Source organism: Capra hircus, chromosome 8, assembly GCF_001704415.2.
Source record: "Capra hircus breed San Clemente chromosome 8, ASM170441v1, whole genome shotgun sequence".
Lineage (NCBI taxonomy): Eukaryota > Metazoa > Chordata > Mammalia > Artiodactyla > Bovidae > Capra > Capra hircus.
In genome coordinates this window covers 76,065,913-76,091,477 of record NC_030815.1, presented here as the reverse complement: position 1 = coordinate 76,091,477, position 25,565 = coordinate 76,065,913, and the positions used below count along the sequence as shown (strand labels likewise).

The window sequence follows — 25,565 nt, the reverse complement described above, 5'->3', positions numbered from 1 at the left end:
AGCGCTCGATTTACCCGAGCCAACACTGTTTACGCCAAGAGCCTGGCAAAGCTACTGCCTCCCCCCAGTTCCAACCGGGTCCCCCAACTCCAGAAGCCCCAAACCCAAGCTCCAGTGCCCTGCACGCGAAAGCGTGGGAACTGGAGCCAGTCGCTCCTCCTCCCTGGCTGGGCGGAGCCGGGCGCCTCCGGACAGGCGCTGCTGAGCGGCAGTCGCGGCAGGCGCTGCTGAGCGGGTAGAGGGTGGCCAGAGGCGCGCTCGCACGGCTCTGGGACTGGCAGAGCCGGCACAGGTCGGCGCGCGGAGCCGCGTCGGAGCGCACAGTACCGACCCACTCAGGCGCTTCGCCCCGCCCCGACGTCCGCGCCAGTGGCCTAACCTGCCCGACTCGCCCAACTCGCCTCAGCTCCCAGCTGCAGCAGGTGGCCCGGACTCCCCACCGTCGCCGCAGCCGAGGTGGGCCACGAGCCCCGGAGCCCTCGCGAGCGGGATGGAGGTGGATGGGGACCTGGAGGAGCTGGCCCGGCTACGCTCCGTCTTCGCCGCCTGCGACGCGAACCGCTCCGGGCGCCTGGAGCGTGAGGAGTTCCGCGCGTTGTGCGCAGAGTTGCGCGTGCGGCCGGCCGACGCCGAGGCCGTGTTCCAGCGGCTTGACGCCGACCGCGACGGCGCCATCACCTTCCAGGAGTTCGCGCGCGGCTTTCGCGGGGCCCGCCGCGGGGGTCCACGCCGGGGCTGGGGGCCGCGAGAGCCCGCGCCCGCCGCGGCCCAGGTGGGGTCCGACCCCGGGTCCGGCGAGGAGGACGAGGGCGACGAGGACGCGGCAGCGGCTCTGGCGGCTCCCTGGGACCCGGCGAGCTCTGGCCAGGCTTGGCAGGACTTCCAGGCGCGACTCGGGGACGAGGTCAAGTTCATCCCCAGGTACGAGTGTGGTTTGGAGGGCGGGAGGTGGTGGTGTTGTTTCCTGTCTTTCCCGGGACCCTGCCGTCTCTCCCCCTTACCTTCGGAGTGTGCAGACCCCGTGGATCCTGTCTCTCCCTTGTCTCCATTTATTGATTCACTTTAACTGTTCCCAGATGAGACCCTTTAAGGAACGAGAATCCGCTCAGCTGCAAAGGGCACTTTGTTAGTTACACAGGCCAGAGTGAAACCCGCAGCGTCCGGAGATTCTTCCAAGACACTGGTTTAGGAGTGTTCCCCAAACCTCGGCGACTTGATTATATCAGCTCCTACTCCTGGCCTCCAGGCTGCACCCGCAGCGGCAGCCCCGAGCGGTGACCCGGTCCGCTAGCCAATTTGGCATTCTCTATAGTAGTTTTTGGTATTTTCTCCTACGTAGAAAACAAAACCTTGGTGTGCATTTATTTTGCTGCACACAAATATTCATCGCTGCTGCGTGCTGAACACTTTACAAGTTCTTTCGTTTAATATTCAGAATAACATTGAGGGTGGACTTTCTTATCTTTGATTGATGGAGCAGTTTCGATCTAAAGACTTTAAGGGACTTGTCCAGTTGCTGAAAGAGCAGTATTTGATCCCAGATGTTGTGAACTGAAAAACTCTCACTTTTTATACCACAGAATAAAATTATTAAATCACACAATAAACTACTCTTGTAGCTCTGACAGAAATAGCATAGGATCAAGTTACTTTTCAGGCAAAAGGGGGATCCCTGCAGGTTCAGGACTTGGTGGGAAAGATACTCAGGTTTTACTGAGATTAATTTGCATCTGTCTCTGCTTCGAGTCATTCTCACATCTTCCTTGGGCGCTACAAACATCTTAATACTATAAAATGTTTTTCTGCTCTCTGGATTTTCATTGAAATTATATGGGTCTCTGGCTGTCATTGTTGGGAAGATCTGAAAGGCATCATTTTGGTTGGCATTCACATATCTGAGACAGAAGACTGAGGAAAGGAAATAGCTGTGGAAGGCAGCAGTAACCTGGCTCACCCATTCCCAGCTTACACCTACAGGGCTAGGAGTTCTCACTTCCTCCACCGCCCAGCTTCTTCTCCCTCCAGTTTGAAAAGTTCAGGCAATACTGGGCATGGAAAGTGACTCACTGCAGTATAAGAGGAATTGTGTAGAGAAAGTGGGTGTGATACCCATCTTTCCTATTATGTATAAATGAGTGAAAATGCAGTGTCTCCATCAGGGAAGTTAAAAAAAAAAAAACACTTTGAATAGAAAAAAAAATATGTATATACTTTGAATCAGCTTCCATCTGTAACTTGGTTTGGGTCCAGCTAGGTAAAAAGGTAATAATATTAAGAATAAGAAAAGGTACACCCATACCATATCTTATACATAGACACACACAAAAACCAAGTTTAAGAGTTGTCAAGTCTCAGCAGCAGATATTTGACTCAGCCTCTAAATAATCAAAATTATTTTGTTAAGGTCAGGATACAAGCAGGACTTAATATTATTGGTGGCATTATTCTTATCACAGTGCCTTTCCAATTCTTGAGAACCTGTTAAATTTAATGGCACCAGTGTCACCTGGTAGACTTGTGTCCTAAGCCCCACCCCTGCCCTCTGTGAGATTAACAAATACAATATTTGTCTTCCTGTACTTGTTGAAAAACTAAACTGAGTTGCTTCATCTGATTGTTTCTATGGCAGCCATTAACTGTTTGGGTAAATTGGGTTCCTTCTATTCCACTTCCTCATATAGCTGTTCACCTTCTCTTTCTCCCATTCAAACCTGATAAAAATCTGTTGTTATTGACAATGCCATTGTCATTATTTTAGCCAAATTAATTCTGCAAACATTGTTGAGGGCCTCCTTGGTGCCAACCACTGTCTTAGGTACTGTCCTAGGTCCCTGGAGACAAAGAGCAGGAGACCGTGGTTCATGCCCTCAAGTTCATAGTGTGAGTGAAATATTTCTCAAAAATTTCCTTAGAGGGCATGTAAAAGTGGAAAAATTATTTGCAGGAAACTCCACGTACCGTGGGCTTCCCTGGTGGCTCAGTGGTTAAGAATCCGTCTGCAGTGTAGGAGTTGCACAAGACTGGGGTTGGATCCCTGGGTCGGGAATATCCCCTGGAGGAGGGCATGGCAACCACTCCAGTATTACTGCCTAGAGAATCCCATGGACAGAGGAGCCTGGCGGGCTACAGTCCAAAGCATCGCAAAGAGTCAGACATGACTGAAGCGACTTAGCACACCGCGAATTGTGGGCATAGCCCAACAGACTGCCAGCAAGCAGGAACTTTCTCTGAAGTTTTGAATTTTTATCTCAAAAAAGAAGTCGTGTATTTGTTCATTTTACTGTATAATATCTTGTGACTTGGTTTAAGATAAAATATTAGATTTTCTTCCAGAGGAAAAACTGTCTCTCTGGGAAAGTGTGCCATTTCACCTGGTGCCTTAATTTCCCACCTGGCACTCCATCTTCCTCTGGATAGCACCCTGTCCCATGCCTGTCTTTGGGGAGTATTCATCTACAATTTGAGGAGAACAGATATCAGATATAGGAATGTTTGGTTCCTATAGAGGCAAAACTGGGAGTGATTGGTTTGGTTCCTATAGAGGCAAAACTGGTGGTGGTGATTTCCATTTCAAAGATCATTCAAGCTCTTAGATGAAAATGTTAAGCAAATTTGGGTTAAACTCCTCAGTCATTGATAATTGTGATATTAGAGAAAAATAATTTGTATTGTGAAAGAATAAAAATGGTCTCTGGGGTATGTGTTAATACCCTCATAAGTTTGTTTTCCCTTCGAAAACTGAGGGAGTCTTTGCCTTCAAGCCTGGGGAGGGAAGCGTCCCGAGTAGCCGCATGACCTGCTCACCTGAGGTGGACAGGTGTAAACGGTCCAGAGGGTCAGGATGGGCCATTGCCATTTCCTAGTAAGCTGGAACAAGGTCAGCCAGCAGGTGAAACCAGAACAGGCAAGGCAGTGTAGTTATGTAAGAGAATTCCAGAAGGAGGGTTGCATCAGGCCAAGAAAAATTCATGAAGTGGGGAGAGGATGTCTGGGGAGAAACAGAGAGCAGACTTGTAACCACCTAGTGGAGCCAATTTCTGGGGCCACAGGCATTATGTTGGTGAAAAGAAGGTTTTTACACAGTGGGTACTCAATAAATATTTGTTCAGTGTTCTTTGATTCCTTGCTTCATATCCTGAGAATGCAGTTAGTTCATGCTGTATGCATTCTCTTCATTTCTTTTGTTGGTTCCCTCCCTTTATTTGCAAGTTCCTGATGAGAGCTCGTGTGTCCTGAGATTGGCAAGGAGAGAAGGATACAAGGTGCGTGCGTGCGTGCGTGTGTGTGTGTGTGTGTGTGTGTGTGTGTGCATGCATTGACCATTTGACCGAGGAGAGGGCATGGCAGGAATTCATCTCTCTTGTTTAGTCAGAGCCAGAACTTTTCAGAGTGTTCTCAGTTCCATCTGTAGAAATTTTGAGTGTCATTTGTGGACTGATTAATAATTTAGAACCCCACATTCTCATAAACAGAAGCACAAGGGTCCAGCTGGCACCAAAACCACGATGGACTTGTGAATGGGCACGAGTTTTGCCACAGTATTTAGAGCAGACCCAGAGTGGGTGCCTCTGGTGTAATAAGGGTTCACACAGCTGATGACCTGCCAGTCAGGGTTAGGGTGGGATTTGTTCAGGCACCAAAATTAGACCCACGTGGTCAGTTGTTCCACATGGTCTGTGCCCTTTCTACATGCAGTGTTGAAGAAGTCTTTTGTTGAATGACTTAGAAACAAGAAATTTAATTGAGAAGAACCAAAACTACCCACATGTGAACTGTCACGTGGATCATCAAAACAGTTTGCTTCAGCAAACTATGAGGATGACGACTAAAATGAAGTGGAAATACAACGGCTGACAACCAATCCCACTTAACTTGTAGGACGGAGCTACAGTAGGCAGAGGCATAGTTCCCTTTACATTTCCCTTTCTTGGGGTCCACTTTAGGGCTCTGATCGTCTTCTTTTGTAACAGTGCAGGTCCTTCCTAAGCCCACTTCACCACTTTACAATGTGGTGCTTGGCAAGATGGAAAAGGGAGAGGAGAGAGGGGTGCACGGAGAGAGGAAAACAGAGGGAGATGGCTGGAGATCCAGGGTGAGGAGGGCAGGGTGAGAGGAGGCAGGAGACCAACAGGCAGATGGAGAGACACTGATGACTGATTAGGTAGTGCCTCAGTTTCCCCTCTCTTCCCACTCAGTGTGGTTCTGGCGCTGAGCCAGCTTGAGGTGCGAGAGTTAAATTAGCTCTTCTCTGCTTGAGCGCAGCTCTTAAATGTATCTTCCATATGTGAGCATCTGGTGCTTTGGATGGTGTTTGTAGTGTTTAAAGATAAACATATTTGTCACTCATGTGACCAATCATGTCCGGTGTTCATCCAGAAATAAAGATTTGCTCTAACCTTGAGGTACCAGAGTGGGTTGGACCTCAGTCCTGGAAGACGTTCAGAGATGTTTTTGACTGTGTGTGATGCTTACCTTTGGCACTAACTTTGGGGCCTATCAGTGCTAGCCACAAGCTTTCCAGAGATTTTCTGACTTTTCTTCATTCAGAACTGGGGGAGGGAGAGAGAGAGAGAGAGAGAGAGAGAGAGAGTGTGTGTGTGGGGGGGGGAGAGAGAGAGAGAGAGAGTGTGTGTGTGTGTGTGTGTGTGTGTGTGTGTGTGTGTAGTGTTGTTGCAGTTTAGATGCTAAGTCATATCTGATTCTTTTGAGACCCCATGGTCTGTAGCCCTGCCAGGCTTCTCTGTCCCTCGGGTTTCCCAGGCAAGAATACTGGGTGAGTTTTCACTTCCTTCTCCAGGGATCTTCCCAACTCAGGGATCAAACTAGCATCTCCTGCCTTGGCAGGCAGATTCTTTGCCTCTGAGCCACCTGGGAAGCCCACCTGTGCGTGTGTATAATACATATATTTTATATATTTTTATGTGTCTGTATGTCTCTATATAGATTATATATGTCTTCATTTCTAACTGTTGCTTGTCTGTTGCTTTTTTTTTTTCTTTTCACAATTATCTGTGTCATTACCCTAGTGCTGAGTGGGAGAAACCTGTCTGTCAATACCACAGCCCTTCCTTGAACTTTCCAAACCTTACTCCTGAGCCCGGCAGGCATCTCTGTGTGGCGTAAGTTTTATGAGCTCTGCTTGCTGGTGGTGGCCCCTTCTGGTTCTGATATTGGAATTTCATCTCAGGGTAGTTTCTTTTTGGCCTCTTGGACCCAGAAAGGTATTCTGGCCTTCCCAGCCTTAGAGGACTGCCAGCTTTGGCCATATGGACAGGGGGCTGCTCTGAACTCAGATCTCACTGACTGTTCAAAGTACTGCTGTCACGTTTTGAGGAGAGATTGTTTGCTCTGCCCTTATGGTGTGGGTACCAAGTAAAATGCCTAAGACGGGATGTCATTGGAAGACTACTCTCCAATAACTACAGACTCCTCTAGCTTGTCTTTTAGCCTGAATTTTTCATTTACTCCTCTCCTAAATCACTGTTGAAATTCAGTCACTTTGAGCATGTAAAACCTGTTTCTGGTTTCTTCCCAGGTTATATGATTTGATTTTATTTGTAAAACAGAAGTAGCCAAATTTGGCTAATCTTCCTGGAATGGCAACGTAGAGGCTGATTGCAGAGCCTTTAGATGATGGTGAGGTTAGGGTGCCAAGGTGATTCAGATGTCTGCATTTTTCTCCTAAGAGAATACACACAAGATACTTTCTTGCTTCCCATATAGCTTGTTAAAGCTTAGTTGTACCTGACTGCAGTCTATTGTTGAAGGGAAGAAATGGGAAGAGACGACTTATCATGGGTATTCGGGCTGCTCCTTTCTAACTCTGTTAGTCTCATATCAGGTTATAAAATGGAAAGTAAACACTGTTTCCCAGAGGAAAGTTGTAATGATGGAATGACATGTATAATTTCTTTGATATTAGTTCCTCAAAAAAAACAGTTTCATTGCTTCAACTGGTAAATAGGTGGGGTCTTCCAAATTATAATTGCTTCTGTCAGAGTAATTATAAAAAGAGAGAGGTGAATTTTAACTCTTGAGGCCTTCGTCTATATGCCTTATTAAAGCAAGACATATAGATGCAGTAGGTCAGGCGTGTTTCTTTCATTTTTCTCTAATTCCCCCAGTATTCATGTGCCTGCCAGTGTCCCAGGCACTAGAGAGACTCCCTTGCAGACCTGACCCTGACCTTCAAGGAGCTTATTATCACCTTTTTGAATACCTAGGAGTTTTTGACACCCAAAGGAGCTGAGATGCAGTATAATAAATGCAGAAAAATGCCTCCGGGCACATCTCCAAAATGTAGACATTTCATGGCAAGATAGTTTCTCAAATTGGGGGACCTTTGGGTCTTTACATGTGTGCTTGGAAATCTTAGAAGACTAAGCAGTTTTGTTTTCATTTTATGTTATCATTATCTGATAATATAAAACAAATTAATTTGAGCAGATTTGGGATCACCTAGGAAATGGCAACCCACTCCAGTGTTCTTGCCTGGAAAATCCCAGGGACAGGGGAGCCTGGTGGGCTGCCATCTATGGGGTGACACAGAGTCGGACACGACTGAAGTGACTTAGCAGCAGCAGCAGGTGACTGTGACATGACAGATTTGACTGACTGTTTCAGAACCTGCCTCTGTCGTGTTTAAGGTGGTGTGGCGTCCACAGAACTCTGTTCCTTGTCATGGGCAGTGAGGAAGGCACAGCTGTGGGCCTGGTGTAGATGACGTGTCCATGTAAATTGAAGGTGACCAGCAACACAGTGTTGGGTTGTCTGCGTTCTCAGTCGAAAAGTGATTGGGGAACAGGGTTTTGATCCTGTGAGTGTGGCTGGAGAGTGCAGCACTCAGGGTTCCAGGACCATGATGCTATTGGCTTGGGGGCTGTAGTTTCAGCACCGCAGTGTCCCTTGTCAGATTAAATAAACGTTGCTCATTCTCACTCCCTTGATTCTCCAAACATGTGTTGGTCACATAAGTGCTTGGGAGCTGTAAGATAAGGAGTTTATATCTGGTTTATGTTTGTTCATAGATAAGTAACATATAAACAATGTTTATGTCACCTCTGGAATCCATAGGAGATATTTTCTTTAGTAAGGACTACATGTTTATCAAGTGGGAGAAATACTGTTTCTTGAGAACTTGAAATCCTCAAGAACTATATAAAATGGAAAACATTAGCTTCCCTGGTTTTCATTGCATATCAGTCTTGTCCGTCATTTAAATTGAAGGCATAAAACAAACCAGCAACCCCACTGCTGAGCATACACACTGAGGAAACCAGAATTGAAAGAGACACATGTACCCTAGTGTTCATCACAGCACTGTTTACAATAGCCAGGACATGGAAGCAACCTAGATGTCCATCGGCAGACGAATGGATAGGAAAGCTGTGGTACCTATACATAACAGAATATTACTCAGCCATTAGAAAGAATGCATTTGAATCAATTCTAATGAGGTGGATGAAACTGGAACCTATTATATAGAGTGAAATAAGTCAGAAAGAAAAACACCAGTACAGTATACTAACGCATATATATGGAATTTAGAAAGATGGTAACTATGACACTATATGCGAGACAGAAAAAGAGACACAGATGTATAGAACAGACTTTTGGACTCTGTGGGAGAAGGTGAGGGTGGGATGATTTGAGAGAATAGCACTGAAATATGTGTATTATCATATGTGAAACAGATCGCCAGGTCAGGTTCGATGCATGAGACAGGGTGCTCAGAGCTGGTGCACTGGGATGACCCTGAGGGATGGGATGGGGAGGGAGGTGGGAGAGGGGTTCAAAGTGGGGAACACATGTACACCCATGGCTGATTCATGTCAATGTATGGCAAAAACCACTACAGTGTTGTAAAGTAATTAGCCTCCAATTAAAATTAATTAATTAAAAAATAATAAATTGAAGGCCTAATATCAATATTGTGGAAGAAGTTCAACTTAAATTGCTCTCAGTCTTAAGGATCATTTTTGTTATTTGCCCAAAGAAGAAACTCTTCTTGCCTTTTTCCTATGTCATTCATTCACTGTTTCATTTAAAACACTGTCGTAATCCATGTGTGCCTGGGACTGCATTAGAAACTGGGTGCTTTAAAATTGTATCCAGTCGAACAATCAGAGTTTCTTGGCCATTTGCTCTCTCTCCAGAGGTGATGGCACCAGGGAATGTAATGAAGAGGGAAAATCACAAATTCTGGGTCCAGCTCTCAGTGGGAGTCAGGAAACAAGCAGATGAACTAAATTCAGGGAGTTTATTCTTCTCTTTAGTAGAGCAGTTATCTTGCATGTTAGTGTTACAGTTCCAACAAGAGAGACTCTCGGCTCTGATCAGATTGTCTCCTCAGTCCCTCTGGGGGACTGTGACTAATGTAATGGACTGGGAGCTATAGACACCAAGGCCTCAGGGGTTAGGTAGGTAGCGTCGACCCGGTGGAGTGGAGTTGGGGCCCAGTACCCACCTCTGCATCATCTGCTAGTGTAGACACACATGCTGCCATGCAGGAGATAGGCCTGGTGTTGTCACTGAAGCCAACTTACAAAGGATGGTAAGATATCCAGATTTTATGCAGGAATTTCCAATTTTGTGTTCTCTGTGAAGGACAGCACAAAAGTGGGAAAGATACTTTTCCCAGTTTGCAGCCCGCTTCCTGCCTGACAACGTGCACTGGTAAGTTCAAGTGTCAGATGTGATCTTTGCTCTGAAGGTCGTGTTGATATGAACATGTGGTTCCATGGCACTCTAGCTTAGAACCTTAACCATGCTGCTTCTTCCCCGTCCAAGTTTGTGGGATAGTATTTTGACTCAAAGGTAGTCTATATTTACTGTCTTTTTTGCTCTTGCCTGTTCTTGTACTTTCCCCGGTTACCAAGTTCAAGCTCATCAGATGCTACTGTTCAGTATTTTCTGTCTCCCGGTTATGCTGCTCTGATAAGTGTGTCCCTAGGGGAAGAGGGCTGAGCTCTGAAAGCACTGAGATGTCCAAAACACATGTTACCCTGATGTCTTTCCTTCTCGTCATTTGAAGCTGAAAGTATTTGTCATAGATTTAAGACATGGATAAAAATCAATCGGCATGGAATAAAAATAAGGGAATTTAGTGATAAGAGGTTATATTTTCTGGTAACATAGTGGTATATCCTTTCATTATTGGAATATTTTTTCCTTCAGTCAAAAAAGATTTTTGTGAGGATGGAAAGATGCTCATCACTAATCATCAGAGAAACACAGATCAAAACTGCAACAGATCATGTTGATGTTTGGTAGAAACCAACACAGTACTGTAAAGCAATTACCCATCAATTAAAAATAAATAAGTTTTTTAATTGCAGTGGAAATTGCCACTTATTGGCTGTTATCAAGAAAACAATTATAAGTGCTAGTGAGAATATACAAAAATCGCAACCCTTGTATATTGTTGATGGGAATGTAAATTGGTGCAGCCACTATGGAAAATGGTATGAAGGTTCCTCAGAAAAGTACAAATGGAACTGCCATATGATCCAGCAATCTCAGTTCTGCATGTATATCCCCAAAAAAATGAAATCAGGATCTTGAAGAGATATCTGCACTCCTGTGATCATTGCAGCACTAGTAACAATAGCCAGCAGGTGCAAACAGCTCACATGCCCATTGACAGATGAATGAATAAAGAAAATATGGTATATACTTCAGTGGAATATTACTCAGCTATACAAAAAGAAGGAATTTCTGCAGTATGTGACAACCCAGATGGACCTGAGGACATTACGCTGAGTGAAGTAAGCCAGTCACAGAAGGACAAATACTGTACAGTTCCACTTATATGAGGTATCTAAAGTAGACAACTTTTAGAAAGTAGAATGGTAATTGCCAGGGGCTGGGGGATTAGGAAATGAAGAGCTGCTGTTCAGTGTTATATGGAGCTTCAGTCGTTCAACATGGAAAAGGCTCTACAGATCTGCATGAAAATAGGCAGGTAGGCAACAACGCTGTACGCTTCAAAGTTTGTGGAGAACGTAGATTTATGTTATATGCTTCTTAACCACAAGAAAAGCAAACGTGTAGAATGTAAAACTTCTTTTTTTACAGAGGTAAACGATCTGGATAGCTACAAAGGCTCTATGTCTCATATCTACTTGCATCAGTCCCGAATATAGGCTCCCTCAAGGGTTGCCCCTTAAATGTACTCACACCTGTCACGTTTAGGTAACCAAGCAGAAACATCTGTGATAATGACACATTCTGGGTGCTCCTTCCAACCACACATACTGAAAACAACCGCTCTCTTCAGTTTTAGTTTTGGGGACATTTTATGGGAATGTTCAGCCATGATATCCCCTCGTGAGCATTACAATTATGGAGCATGCTCAAGTGGCCATTTTGTGGACAGTTTGTGCCAAGAAGACCCCAGGGAGTGGGCGTCATGTCTAGCACCGTGTCCACTTGCAGCCAGCTACCTTCAGCTGTGGTAATGGGCTTGCATTGGGTGGCTGCTACCTGGGTGCAGAGCATTGACATGCTGGGAAATGCAACTTCCAGTTCTGCATCATTCACCTACTAATGAAGGGGAAAGCTAATTGATGCTGTAGGAACATGCACCGTGTCTGAGCAGTCCTAGTCGTGAGTACAAATTCATGGGAGACCAAAGCAAGGCACCAAGCCGGAAATGAGGGTTAGATTGATTCTGTGTGTATGAGTCCAGAGGATTTACATTGGTCTAAGAGGATAATGCATTGCCTGTCTGCCGAAAGACTACAGTGAACAAGCTGTCTTCAGGCGAATAGATATCAGTCCACAGAAGTCCACAGATCTATTAGATAGGCTGTTAACAATCCTAATGAACCCTGATGAGAATTATTATAAAATTATGTTGTATGTGAGCATTTGGACCATTAAAAAGTGACCTATTCCGTTGAGTAATATTTAAAATTAAGGTTCTTATTCAACAACTGAATAATAATTCAGTTCTTATTGAATTTAATTTTGATTCAACTGTTTTAGGCAGTGCTAGCATATATTCACTGTGAAGCTGGTGCATTTGTTTATGTGATTAACCCCAGTGAAAATACAGTGATATAAGCCACTGTGTTAGTAGGCTTCACCAAAGCCATAGAGCCAATAAGATGTAGTGGCTAGGGAACAGTATGGGGAGTGTTGGGGGAGCAAGGGGGGCAGGGTTGGATTTATTTTGAGGTATTGGCTCACACCATTGTGGAGGCTAGCAGGGCTATAATCTTCAGGGTAGACCAGCAGACTGGAGACCTAAAGAAGAGGTGATACAACAGTTTGAGCCCCAAGGCACTGGGCTGGCAGAATTACCTCGTCCTTTGGGGTACTCAGTCTTCATTTAAAGGTCTTCAACTCATTAGATGAAGCCTGCCCACATTCTGGAGGGTAATCTGCTGTACCCAAAGTGTTAACTGATTGAAATGTTAATCTCATGTCCAAAACACCTTCATGAAGCAATTATCCTTCAATTTAAAATAAATTTAATTTAAAAAGGACCTTCATAGCAACATCCAGACATGTATAACCAAGTATTTAAGCACTGCAGCCTAGCCAAGTTGCCACATGAAATTAACCATCGTAGCTACTAAAAAAAAGTTCTCCAAATACTCTGTTTCTGAGACTCCCTGTTTTATGGGAATCACCTCTGGAGACATCAGAGAGCATTTTTTATGGCTTCCAACTTACAAAATGTGCACTAGAAAATTTTCAAATATTTGTTTAAATCTGAAAAAAATCCCACATACATTATATTACCCTTGTACTATTTCCAAATGCCTAAACACTTGCAATTTTCTGGGGCAGCTTTAAAATTTATTAACATTTTTCTATCTGCCAAGGAAAGGCTTTGCCTCCTTGTGTTCATGGCTCCGAGATGACCCCCTGGGAGAAGAGGGCTAATTCACCCTGGTGTCTACTCCTCCATGTTCACCCTCCAATCTCACTCATTAAAATGTCTGTAACCACACTGAGCCCCTCATGGAAGACACATCTTGAATTTAAGCAGCCTCAGTCGTCTGGCAAGTCACACCAGCACTTACCATTGCTACACTTCCCCAGGCAAATGAACTGCCTGCTCCTCTCCTTTATTGCCTCCCCTCCTCCCTCCCTTCTGTATAAGCTGTGGGAAAAGCACTGTGCTCAGAAGTCCAAAGATGATATTTGAATAAGAAACAGTACAAAACTCCATAGGGTAGGAACAGTTCTTATTTGCTGTCCCCATCTACTAGTTCTTGTCCCTGAGTTGGTAGCTTAATAACAGGGGTGCAATCCGAGAGGCATAGGGAAGCCCAGAATGTTCCACCAGACCTAGGTCCTAAAATTCAGCCATTAGAAAGCGATGAGCTCCATGCTCAGATTCCCAGGACCAGACATTATTCCGCTCCCAGGAGCTCAGCAGACACATCTTTTCTCTGACGCTTGAGGCCTCAGACCAGGGGCACTGGCCACCCCTGGGAACTTCTCTAGCAATGCAGACACTAGGCCCCACCACAGACTTACTGAAGCATCTGTGCTTTAACAAGGTCCCTGGGTGATTTGTATGTCTTAAACTCTGATAAAGAAATGAGAAGTGAGAGTGTGGGATGTGGTCGAGAATTCCTGGTAAAAAGGTAAAGGGGCTTCCCTGGTGGTCCAGTGGCTAAGAATCCACTTTCAATACAGGGGACATCAGTTTGATCCCTTGTCTGGGAGGATCCCAGATGGCATGGAGCAACTAAGCCCATGTGCCACAACTGCTGAGCCTGTGCTTCCGTGTCCATTAGATGCAGCTACTGAAACCTGCACGCCCTAGAGCCTGTGCTCCACAACAGCAGAAGCCACTATGATGAGAAACCCATGCATCACAATTAGAGAGAAGCACCCACTCTCTGCAACTTGAGAAAGCCTGCATGCAGCTGTGAAGACCCAGCACAAACCCAGAAAAGTAAAAATAATTTTAAAAAAAAAACATAGAAAAGCCCCAGAAAGAGAATGTGGAACTGAGGTAGAAAAGATAAACATCACCTGCTTCAAAATTTTTCTCTTGGGTTGCCTCTGAACTTGAAATCTGAATTGTGACATGTTAGTGACTGAATTCCCCATGAGCTTGGTGTACAGCTTGCTGACTCCACACTGACAGAATCCAGATCAAGAAACAGCATGTTGTAACAACAGCATGAATCAGTTTTATGTATACATACATCCTCTCCCTCCAAAAAATAACACACCGTTGTAGTACAATTATACCCCAATTAAAAATAAATAATAATGTTTAAAAAGAACTTTAAAAAGAAACAGCATGTTACCTAGAAGCCTCTGTGCTCCCTTCCAATCACTACAGCCCCTCCCTGACCACCAGGCCTGATCTCCTATGTGTTCTTTCCTTATTACGTGGTTTGGCTTCTCGCACTCAACGTTATGCTTGTCATTCCCACTGCTGTAGAGTATTCATTGTGTGAAGATACAACTTATTTATCCACTTCACAGTTCATGGCCATTTGAGTCGTTTCTACTTTGTGGCTATTACATATCGTGCTGCAGTGGGCCATCGGTCACACAGATTTTGGTCAGCATATGGGCTCACACAATGCCTTGCTTTCTTTTTTCCTTTTTTAAAGAGATGTATTTATTTTTTATTTTTGGCTGTGGGGAGTCTTCGCTGCGGCATGCGGGCCTTCTCTAGCTGCAGAGAGAAAGGTCTGCTCCCCAGTTGTGGTGAGGTGGCTTCTCTCATGGAGCACAGGCTCCAGGGCACATGGGCTCTGTAGTTGCAGCTCATGGGCTCTAGAGCAACAGGCTGAGTAGCTGTGGTGCATAAGTTGAGTTGCTCCATGGCATGTCGGATCTTCCCAGACCAGGGATCAAGCCGGTGTCCCTTGCGGATTCTTCACCACTGGATCACCAGGGAAACCCCACCCAATGCCTTGCTTTTAATAACTGCTCACAAAATAACTTCAGCTTTCCTTGCGAACTCAGGGTCATCATTATGGAGTCGAGTTTCATTCTGGACTATGGTGTGGTGTGTCCCCAGCATTTGTGGGGATCGCAGTCCAGCTTGGCTTTTTGAGTTCCTCTGTGCATTTTCTGTTCTTACTGTCAGGCTGCCAGGTTAGTTTACCACTGTCAGTTCCTCCTTCCTTCCGTCCTTCCTGGGCACCTTAGTATGCTGAAGATGCAGAAAAGCAAAATGATCGGATATACTAGAATTGTGTTTTAAAACCTCCTTTTGAATGCAGGTTATTCCTGGGCCAAGACGAGGTGGCTCACAGGTTGCTGTTCACAGTTTCTTGATTTTCAGTCCTCTTTTGAATTCTTTATGGTGCCAGGTAACTGAGTTTCAGATAGCTGGAATGCTGCCCTTGTTTTAAAATTATTATTATTTGTAGTGTTATTTTTCCATTTAACTCCTTGCCCCCTTTTGTTCATTCTGAAAGTACCCCAGTGTAGACACTGCAATTCTAAATTGTCTTTGTAGAAGTTATACCATCTAGAAAAGTAAGCACGAAATGTGCATTTATATTATTATGAATACACGTGAGAGCTGAGATGAATCCACAGGAGTCTGACAAGATGTGAGCTTGCACCTGGATCTTGGGCCCCTAGCCCGAAGGTTGGTTATTTAAATTATTTTTAATGTTCTTTTTTGTTTTTTTTTTTGAGTGTTGGGGAAATGCTACAAAAACTGTACATGGGGGTAAACAGATACTACTGCTGTGTGGGTTCCTCTTGGCCACTCATGGATTATCATAATAACCTTTTTACAGCTCCTTCTTTAGTATCACTTGTATTTAAAGCAATCATTCAGCATTTATTTCCATTTTGTTTTGTAGCTATTAGGCCATTTGTACTGCTCAGAAGGGATGTTGCCCACGTAGGTGAGAGACGGTAGCTCATACCTCAGGAACAAGACCTGGAAAACAGGGAAGGATAAAAGTTTGGGGTGAAAAATGTAAACTGAAATAAATGTAAATGCCCAGCTGACTGAAATTGCTTTTTCATGATCTAATGAACCAGTGAATTAAGATGATGACTCAGTTAAGACTGGTTTTTCTTTGCATGGCTCTCCTGAGTGGTTGAGGTCAGATTCCATCAGGAGATAGGATTTGTAGATCTGCAGGTCATTTGCTTTTTTCATGGGCTGTGGCTCTAGGAGCACAAAAGTGGACTCTCTTCAGCGCAACCGATCCTGATATAATGTGAGAAAGTCACGCTTCAACAGGATTTTTGGCTACCATTTTTTTAAATCACATTTCAGAAAATCACCCTATAGTTCTTCAGAAAACCAAATGAAAAGTAATTAAACTTTCCTGCAGTTTGCTAGGGAAGGAGTGAATGGCAAAGTTGATGAGCAGCGGGCTCTAATCTCAGGAAACTTGCACCTTGTGGAGAATACACCCCAGGCATTGTTGAATGAGACCGAGAACCTCTCAAAGGGTTTTAACTGTTGGAATGTTGAAATTGAAGATGTCAGCATTTTATGTTAAGGTTTTTTGATGTGGACAATTTTTAGAGTCTATTGAATTTGTTGCATTACTTCTGTTTTATGTTTTGGTTTTTTTGGCTGCGAGGCATGTGAGATCTTAGCTCCCCAACCACAGATTGAACCTATACCCCCTGCGTTGAAAGAGGGAGTCTTAACCACTGGACCACCAGGGAAGTCTCAACAACATTTTATTTTAAAGGGGAAGTGTGTTCAAGAAGATTTGTAAGAAAAGCTCTACAACTAATTTTGTTTTAGTTTAATATTTCTTGGTCCATCTCTGCACAGAGAGACTGAAAGACCATTATTGGTTTATCTTTGTTTGATGGTTAGGTAGCAAGGTAGGTAGGTAAAGGCAATGATTCTAAAAGTTGATTAAAAATTCTTCTGTCATATTTTTATACAATAACTAAAAAAATACTAAATGTTTACAAATAGTTTTAAGATAGTTCAAAGATGCCATGTTAATAGAAAAGAAATTCTCATTTAATTACATGATTTTCAGAGCAAATTCTTATAACCTGTGAGAAAAACTTTAAAGAAGGCCAGTGTAGGTCGTGTGTAATCTCCAACAGATCTTCTTGCCAGTATGATGTATACTCAAGCTTAAGGTCGAGATTTAACTGTTGAAGAAAATGTGACTATAGCTTATGTACCTAACAGTTCTATAATATCAATAATAATTTAGAGTGAAATGCCAGTCATTCAGTAGTTAGCAGTAGGTATTCAATGTATGTTAAAGTATGAATTCAAGAAATAAATTTACTGCTGAGGTAACAGATAGAATACACTTATATCCCAGAATATGCTAATTTTAGGAGAGAAAATGAGTTCTTTCTTGGAACTCATGATTCTGGAGTATGTTAAGAAGTTTGAGAGATTTTAGAAAGACAAGCAAATCTTTATCTTCTGTAGAAACTGGTGATGAGTTATCTATGTAATACAATATTTTAAGTCCGTGTTGATCTTCATTAAATCATGTGATTTAGTTCATGTTTTTGAAATTCACATATATATGTAATAGTATTTATAAACTTAAGTACAAATATTACTTTGTTTCAGTTCAGTTCAGTCGCTCAGTCGTGTCTGACTCCTTGCGACCCCATGAATCGCAGCACACCAGGCCTCCCTGTCCATCACCAACTCCCGGAGTTCATTCAGACTCATGTCCATTGAGTCAGTGATGCTATCCAGCCATCTCATCCTCTGTCGTCCCCTTCTTCTCCTGCCCCCAATCCCTCCCAGCATCAGAGTCTTTTCCAGTGAGTCAACTCTTCACATGAGGTGGCCAAAGTACTGGAGTTTCAGCTTTAGCAGCATTCCTTCCAAAGTAATCCCAGGGCTGATCTCCTTCAGAATGGATTAGTTGGATCTCCTTGCAGTCCAAGGGACTCTCAAGAGTCTTCTCCAACACCACAGTTCATAAGCATCAATTCTTCAGCACTCAGCCTTCTTCACAGTCCAATTCTCACATCCATACATGACCACAGGATAAACCATAGCCTTGACTAGATGGACCTTAGTCAGCAAAGTAATGTCTCTGCTTTTGAATATGCCATCTAAGTTTAAGATGTATACTTAGTTTAATTTCTTGAAATATATTTGGAATTCACAACATTGTTGTAGCCCACTCAGCTTGGAGTTCTGATTTCAGCATCCTCAGCCCACAAAAACACAAGTCCGAGGTGGAGGAAATTAAAGGGGCCTCTGTATATCAGAAATATTAGAAATCCTCCCAGGACAGTTTCTCCAGTTGACCATTTCTGACTCTTTTTCAGCTTTCTTAGTAAATGTTACATAGCGAATATTGGACACTTCCCCTGCTGGAAACAACGTGAAAACAAAAAGGTGAAAATCAAGTCAAGGCAAAAGGCAGCCAGCAGGTTGCAGAGGAGTGGAGATTTTGAAACCTCTTGCCTGTAGAATTCAGATGCAGTCTGGTGTGTTTTCTAGAATCTCTCTTTTCTCACTGTGTTCAGAAGGGGATTGACCTGTTTCAGCTTGGCAATCAGATTCACCATAGTGTGTCTCCTTCCTGATCCTGTGCCCTGAAGTCCCCTCTGATCCCTCCTCACCACTGTCTTCTTTGCCCTCCGTAAGACAGAGTCCTTCGCCTGCCTCAGATCCAAACAAAGCTCCACCTTCTTCACTTCACTTCCCACTGTGTCCTCCTTCCTCAGACTCCAGCCTCACTCACTCATTCATGCAGGATCTGTTGCTGGTCAGATCTCTGAATGCTTCAAGAGATATGGAAAGATATAAGACATCCACAAAAAACTCAGTACATAGAGTTTCAGATAAAATGTGGCAGGGGAAGAATCTTTTTGTGGTTGAATCAGTCAGGGCATGCTTCATGGAAGAGGTGACTTTTGGAAGAGCCTTGACTGATAAGCAGGGTTTGGTTTCTAGGTAGGAAATGCAAAAAGTTTGGGTTTTGGTCAGAGAGTAATATTAAAAGATAAAGCTGTTTCCCAACTCTTTTCAGTCTCAAAAATTGAAAGAAAAAAAAATGTTAAGGGATGGAATGATGTGAAATCAACTAAGATAATACATTTGTCTCCTTTGTTGAAAATTTATGTATTGTTTGTTGGGCATGGTGCAAAATACTTGGGACTGTGAGCACCTAACAGTGTTTAGAAAATGGGAAAGTTGAAGGAGATGAGATAGGCAAGTAGAGTGGCCATAGAATGAGTTTCAAACCAGAATTTTCCTATGAATAAAATGAGAAGGGCTAATATACTTAAAATTATCTAATATTATCTAAGTATTATATTATTGTCTGACAAATTATTTTTATTATATATGTTGTCCTTTAAAAGAGTTCTATATAAAAACTTTTTTAATAAATAAAAAATAGTTATTTCTAAAACATAAAAATTTTAGGTATATTAGCACAAAGAAAATCTTTTGTTAATTCCATGAATATTTTAAAATTACATAAGCAGAATAGTTAGTTTTAGAAAATAGGTAAGTGTTTTAATCAGTTACTTTTTCATGTGTACCTCTAATACTTTTCTGAAGAATATATATATTCTTCAGTGTGACCTTATTATGCTTTTTTCCCCCATCAAATTGCTTGTAATCTTTTTTAGTTATATTTTATGATTATTAAACTTGAAATTGTTGGAATTAGCAATTGACTCTTCTCTGAAGGTCATAATATTTTAATTAAGAAAATTATTCTCTGTACAAGGACTGCAGAGCACTTTAAGAGCAAATTATGTGATAAGCTTAGAGCAAATTCTACAAAATGGAAGATATTCTCAATTCTATTTTTCTTTTGATATTGGCATGTATAAATATGGACTTCTGTAAATATTTCAGCCCTTGATTGTCACAAATTCTATGTTTTTTGCCTCCCTTCAAAGTACTTTCTTTGACAAATATCTTGACAAGTTTCTTAGCTTTTATGAGACAAGACTTATCAAGTAAGTTGTCTCCATTGAAGACCCATGAATGTTTTCCCATACATAGATGCTTCAAGATTATAGGCCTTTTCAAATTCATTTTATTTTGATACAAGATGTAAATTTAAAAGATGTTGATGCTTCTTCATATTTGTGTCTTCTGGTTCATATGGAGAATAAATGTTGACAGACTTTTTTATAAGCTTATTTTTTTCATATTTTATTTATTTAGTTTTAGTTGTGCTGGGTCTTTGTTATTGCACAGGGTTTTCTCTAGTTGAGGCAAGCGAGGGCTACTCTCTAGCTGCGTTGTGTAGACTTCTCGTTATGGTGGTAGAGCACAGACTCTAGGGTGCTCAGGCTTCAGTAGTTGCACTGTGCAGGCTCAGTAGTTATGGCCCACAGGCTTAGTTGCCCTGTGGCATGTGGGATCTTCCTGAATCAGGGATCAAACCTGCGTCTCCTGCATTGACAAGTGGATTCTTTACCACTGCGCCATCAGAGAAGCCCCTATAAGCTTATTTTTAAGCTTGCTGCTGCTGCTGCTGCTGCTACTGCTAAGTTGCTTCAGTCGTGTCCAACTGTGCGACCCCATAGACGGCAGCCCACCAGGCTCCCCGTCCCTGGGATTTTCCAGGCAAGAATACTGGAGTGGGTTGCCATTTCCTTCTCCATTTTTTTAGGCTTATAGAATCTTAAAGACGCTAATAAGAATCTTTTCAGATTTACAGAAAAATTGTGTAGACAGTACAGAGAGTTCGTATATAACCTGTATCCACGTTCCCCCATTATTAACATCTTGCATTGGTGTAGTACATTTGTTAAAGTCATTGAAATGATATTGACCCATCATTAGCAAATAAAGTCCCTGCTTTATTCAGATTTCCTCAGTTTTTCCCTGGTGTCCTTTTTTAGTTCCATCATTCCATCCAGGGCACCACATTGTATTTAGTTGTCATATCTCCTTAGGCCCCTCTTGGCCGTCTTGGACAGTTAAATATTTCAAGCAGATTACACATTTATCAGCATCTTTATTAAGGACAGGAAATTTGGTGCATTAGGCATGCAGTTTTGTTATGTGAAGACATTGCTTCTAAAAGGATTTATTTCCCAAATATAAAAAGCATTACCAATACAATTAAGCCATACTAAAAATGGCTAAATCACAGTAGCAAGGACACTCTAGTTCCTGTCTATTGCTCTGTAGCAGGGCTCTCCCCCTTCTGTTTTCTATACCCATTCCACATACACTGTGCCTGTAACTTCCTAGTTTCCTGTCAGTTTGGCTGAAAGGCTGCCCTGCAGCGCTGCGCATGTGCAAACTGGTGGGTTCTCCTGGTGGCCTGCAGGGCAGCCCTCTCCATTGTTCTGCATCAGCGTTGAGACCAGTCGCAGTGATCTGTCTCCAGCTTCTCTTGCCTATGCTTAATTTGTTTTATCAGTGAGTATTCCTGTTTCCCCACTCCTGAAAGGAAAATCTTAGTTATATTGTGTCTAGAGAGACTCAGGAAAGGAGAGATGAGTTATCACTGATTTAGCTACACGTTAATGAGAATGTTTCCAACTGCACAGATGTCTCACTACCAGCTGAACAAAGGTGAAAAGAGCACATCTACCAACTCATCTTGGCTTATGTTAACGCAGCTGTTTATAACTTTAATGCACGGTATAATAACAGTTACTGTTAATGTAACTTTTTGATTACCGAAAAGGCGAAATGATAGATACTAAAGTGGACTGAATACAGGACAACAGGCTTAAACTGGAATTGTTCCTGGCAAACTTGAGAAGGTGATATGTGTCATCTGAAGGGAAAATTTAGCATAGAAACTGACATGACACTCTTCAGTTTTTCCCAATCCCTCTCTTTCTTGCCAAAATAGACATTTTCAGTGAAAAATAACTATAATACACTAACATTTCACTAACATTACTAAAAGGATTCTAAAAGGATTTATTTCCCAAATATAAAAAGCGTTATGATACGATTAAGCCATACTAAAAATGGTTAAATCACAGTAGCAAGGACACTAACATTGCTAGATTGCACTAACATTACTAGATTATGCCTACATTTGACTTGACTTGAGGTAAATTCATAGAAGAGAAATATTGGGAGAGTGGATGTGCATTATAAGTTAAGAATTCTGAAATAAAGAGGTGCATATTCCCACATATACCTGTTTACGGTCTGCATATATAAGCACATTGATAATGTGATGTCCATAAATGAAAAAATTTGTTATGGACCTAGGGGCAAGATGTGAGCAAAGGCTTATTTTCCTGGGCATTGCCCCATCCCCATTCCTGTGCTCAGGGCCTCATGCTAATAGACTATAACAGGAATCAAAGTAAGGCCCATTTGGCCCTTTGCCTGTTAGTATAAATAAAGTTTTATTGGCACACCACCAAGCTCATTCATTGATTGTTGTTTATGGCTGCTTTCATGCTACAATAGCAGAGTTAAGTAGTAACAGAAAAGATGGTAATATTTTATATCTGGTGCTATAAGAAAAGATTTACTGACCCCTGGACTATATACGCTTTGCAGACTGACCTCAAGTGTGACCCAACTGTCATTTGTCAGTTTCCCTTGCACTGGTCCCAGAAGATGACATTCTGTCCAAGGGGCTTCCACAACACAACTTTCTTCCTTTCAGCCTTTTTCCAAAACACAATGTATTGATAGAAGCAGACAGGAAATTACCACCTACTTCTGTCTAACTCGTTTGAGTAGAAGAGTCAAAAAGAATACCAGATTGTAACAGTGGCTAACGTTTATCAATTACCCACAGCGTGCCTTGTGCTGTTGAGTGTACTTCAGTACAGTTAATCCTCATTTTCGTGGTAGGTTCCAGTACTATACCCACACTGTACCTGAGGACACTGGAGCTCAAGAGATTAAGTGTTTTGCTGTGGGTCAAGAAGCCAGGATGTGCTAAGGAAGCATTTGAATTTGGCCAGGCTGTCAGGCATACCCCATGCGCTATTCCTTCCTGACTTCAGAAGCCCTCAGCTGTTGGATGTGAGCCATCTCTAAACCTTCAGCACAGTGCCTCTTGCTGGCTCTGTCTTCCTCCCTCCATTGGCGAACTCCCATTGAAACTAAATTTCAATGATTTTAAATAGAAAGAAATTTTCAATTTGAAATGTTTCTAGACTTTTAATACATCTCCTTAACATGCTCATCTTCCAGGAAGTTTCCATTTTAAGCCTTTATGAGGAATTGTTACCCAAATAAGTACTTCTGTGTGCATGCTCAATCGCTTCAGTCATGTCCAACTCAGTGTGACCCCATGGACTGTAGCCCGCAAGGCTCCTCTGTCCATGGGATTCTCCAGGTAAGAATACTGGAGTGAGTTGCCATGCCTTCCTCCAGGGACCTTCCACTGCCTGTAAGTACTTAGGCAAGTAAGATATTTTGAAGGTGGCATGAACCCAGGAGGAATTTTACCTACAGGAGGTGTATTCAGGCTGGGGGAACTGAGGGATTCAACAGTGGTTGAATACCTGGACCAGGTCATCCTCTGACTCTGCAGCATCAAAACAACTGGAAAAAGTCCAGGCCACTGGACTGGATGTCTTTCCCAGTCTCAGGGGAGCAGCACCAGGTTGAATAGACCATTGTTTGTTTCCTCTAGAAGGGAGAACCAGTCACAGTTCCGTAACTGAGTTAATGAAGATCCAAACCTATTGTGAGAACATAGACTCAAATCACTTCCAGTTATAGGCGGCCAGCGCTAGGCTGTTAGCAGGCAGAGGCATATCCTGTCTGGAAAGCAAGCCTTGAATTAATGCTGGGAACTAATGCTGCCCTGTTCTAACAGCGCTGCTGGAGTTTGGCTGCTGGAATTTATTCTCCATTTAGTTGGGGCTTATTCTGAAAGTACGTGTACTATGTAATAAATTTTAAAATCATTCATTTTCATTAACTTGTATGTCCCCTCAATTGACATATGACAGTCTGGTTTGTTCAAGGCAATACTCTGCTGGTATTACCTGAATAGGAATATATTTGTTATTCTTACTCCCAAAGAGAAATAACTATCAGATTTTTTTCAGGTCTTTATTTTAGAGCAGTTTTAAGTTCACAGCAAAATTAAGAGGAAGGTACAGAGATCTCCCATATACTGTACTGCTCCCACACGTACACAGCCTCGCCCATTAGCAACAACTCCCACCAAAGTGGTACAGTTGTTATAGTTGATGAACCTACATTTATACGTCATCACCCAGTTCCTTGTTTTAGATTAGGATTCAATCTCGCTGTTGTACATTCTATGTCTTTGGACAAATGTACAATGATGTGTAGCCTTCTTTATGGTATTATACAAAGTATCTTCAATGCCTTAAAAATCTCTGTGCTTCACCTGTTCATCTACCTCCCTGCTCTGCAACCACTGACAACCACTGATACATTTACTATCGCAAAATGTTCCCTTTTTGATAACGTCATGTAGTTGAACTTTGGCCACCTGATGCAAAGAGCTGACTCACTGGAAAAGACCCTGATGCTGGGAAAGATTAAGGGTAGGAAGAGAAGGGAGCGACCAAGGGTGAGATGGTTGGATGGCATCACTGACTCGATGGACATGAGTTTGAGCAAGCTCTGGAAGATGGTGAAGGACAGGGAAGCTTGGCATGCTGCAGTCCATGGGGTCACAAAGAATTGGACACAACTTAGCAACTGAACAACAACAATAATTTAGTAATATATATTTAAAGTTCCTCCATGTCTTTTCATGGCTTGATAGCTTATTTATTTTTAATGCTAAAAAATGTTCCGTTGTCTGGTTGCTGAATAATATTCCATTGTCTGGATATACCACAGTTTATTAATTCATTTACCTACTAAGGGACATCTTGGTCACTTCCAAATTTTGACAGTTATGAATAAATCTGCTGTAAGAATAAATCTGTGTAGACTTATGTTTTCATCTCCTTTGGATAAAAAACAAGGAAATCAATTGCTGGATCATATGGTAAAAGAGTATTTAGTTTTATTTCAATTTGCCTAATTGTCTTCCAAATGGCTATACCATTTTGCATGCCCAGTAGCAGCAAACGAGAGTTCCTGTTGCTCCACATCCTCAGTAACGTTTAGTACTGTCAGGGATCTGGATTTTGGCCATTGTAATATGTATATAGTTATAGTTCATTGTTATCATTTGTATTTCCCTGATAACATATGATGTAGAGTATCTTTTTCATATTCATTAGCCATCTGTATATCTTCTTTGATGAGATATCAATTAAGGTCTTTGATCAATTTTATAATCAGGTCGTTTTTCTTGTTATTGAGTTTTAAGAGTTCTTTTTATATATTGGATAACAGTCCTTTATCAGATGTTTATTTTACAGATTTATTCTCCCAGCTTTTGACTTATCCTCTCATTCTCTTGACATTGTCTTTTGCAGAGCTGTTTATTTTAATGAAGCTTAGGTTATTGATTATGTCTTTCTTGGATCATGCCTTTAGTATTAATCTAAAATGGCATTGCTATATCCAAGCCTATTCTGATTTTCTCCTAGGCTTCTCTTCTAAGAGTATGACAACTTTGCATTTTACATTCAGATCTGTGATCCACTTTAAGGTAGTTTTTGTGAAGATCATAAAATCTGTATCTAGGTTCATGATTTTTCATGTGGATATCCAGTTATACCAGCATAATTTGTTGAAAGACTGTCTTTGCTTCATTGTGTTC

At 42.3% G+C, this 25,565-nt stretch overlaps 1 protein-coding gene across 2 annotated transcripts in view; it reads left to right on the top strand.

The window, feature by feature from the left end:
- Positions 252-25,565, top strand: part of RASEF (RAS and EF-hand domain containing) — an 88,579-nt gene continuing 63,265 nt past the window's right edge. For both annotated transcript variants that reach the window (XM_018052404.1, XM_013966147.2), the window contains exon 1: positions 252-921. In XM_018052404.1, coding sequence (XP_017907893.1) covers positions 491-921 — 431 coding nt within the window. In that variant the 5' untranslated portion in view covers positions 252-490. The remainder of the gene's footprint in view (positions 922-25,565) is intronic.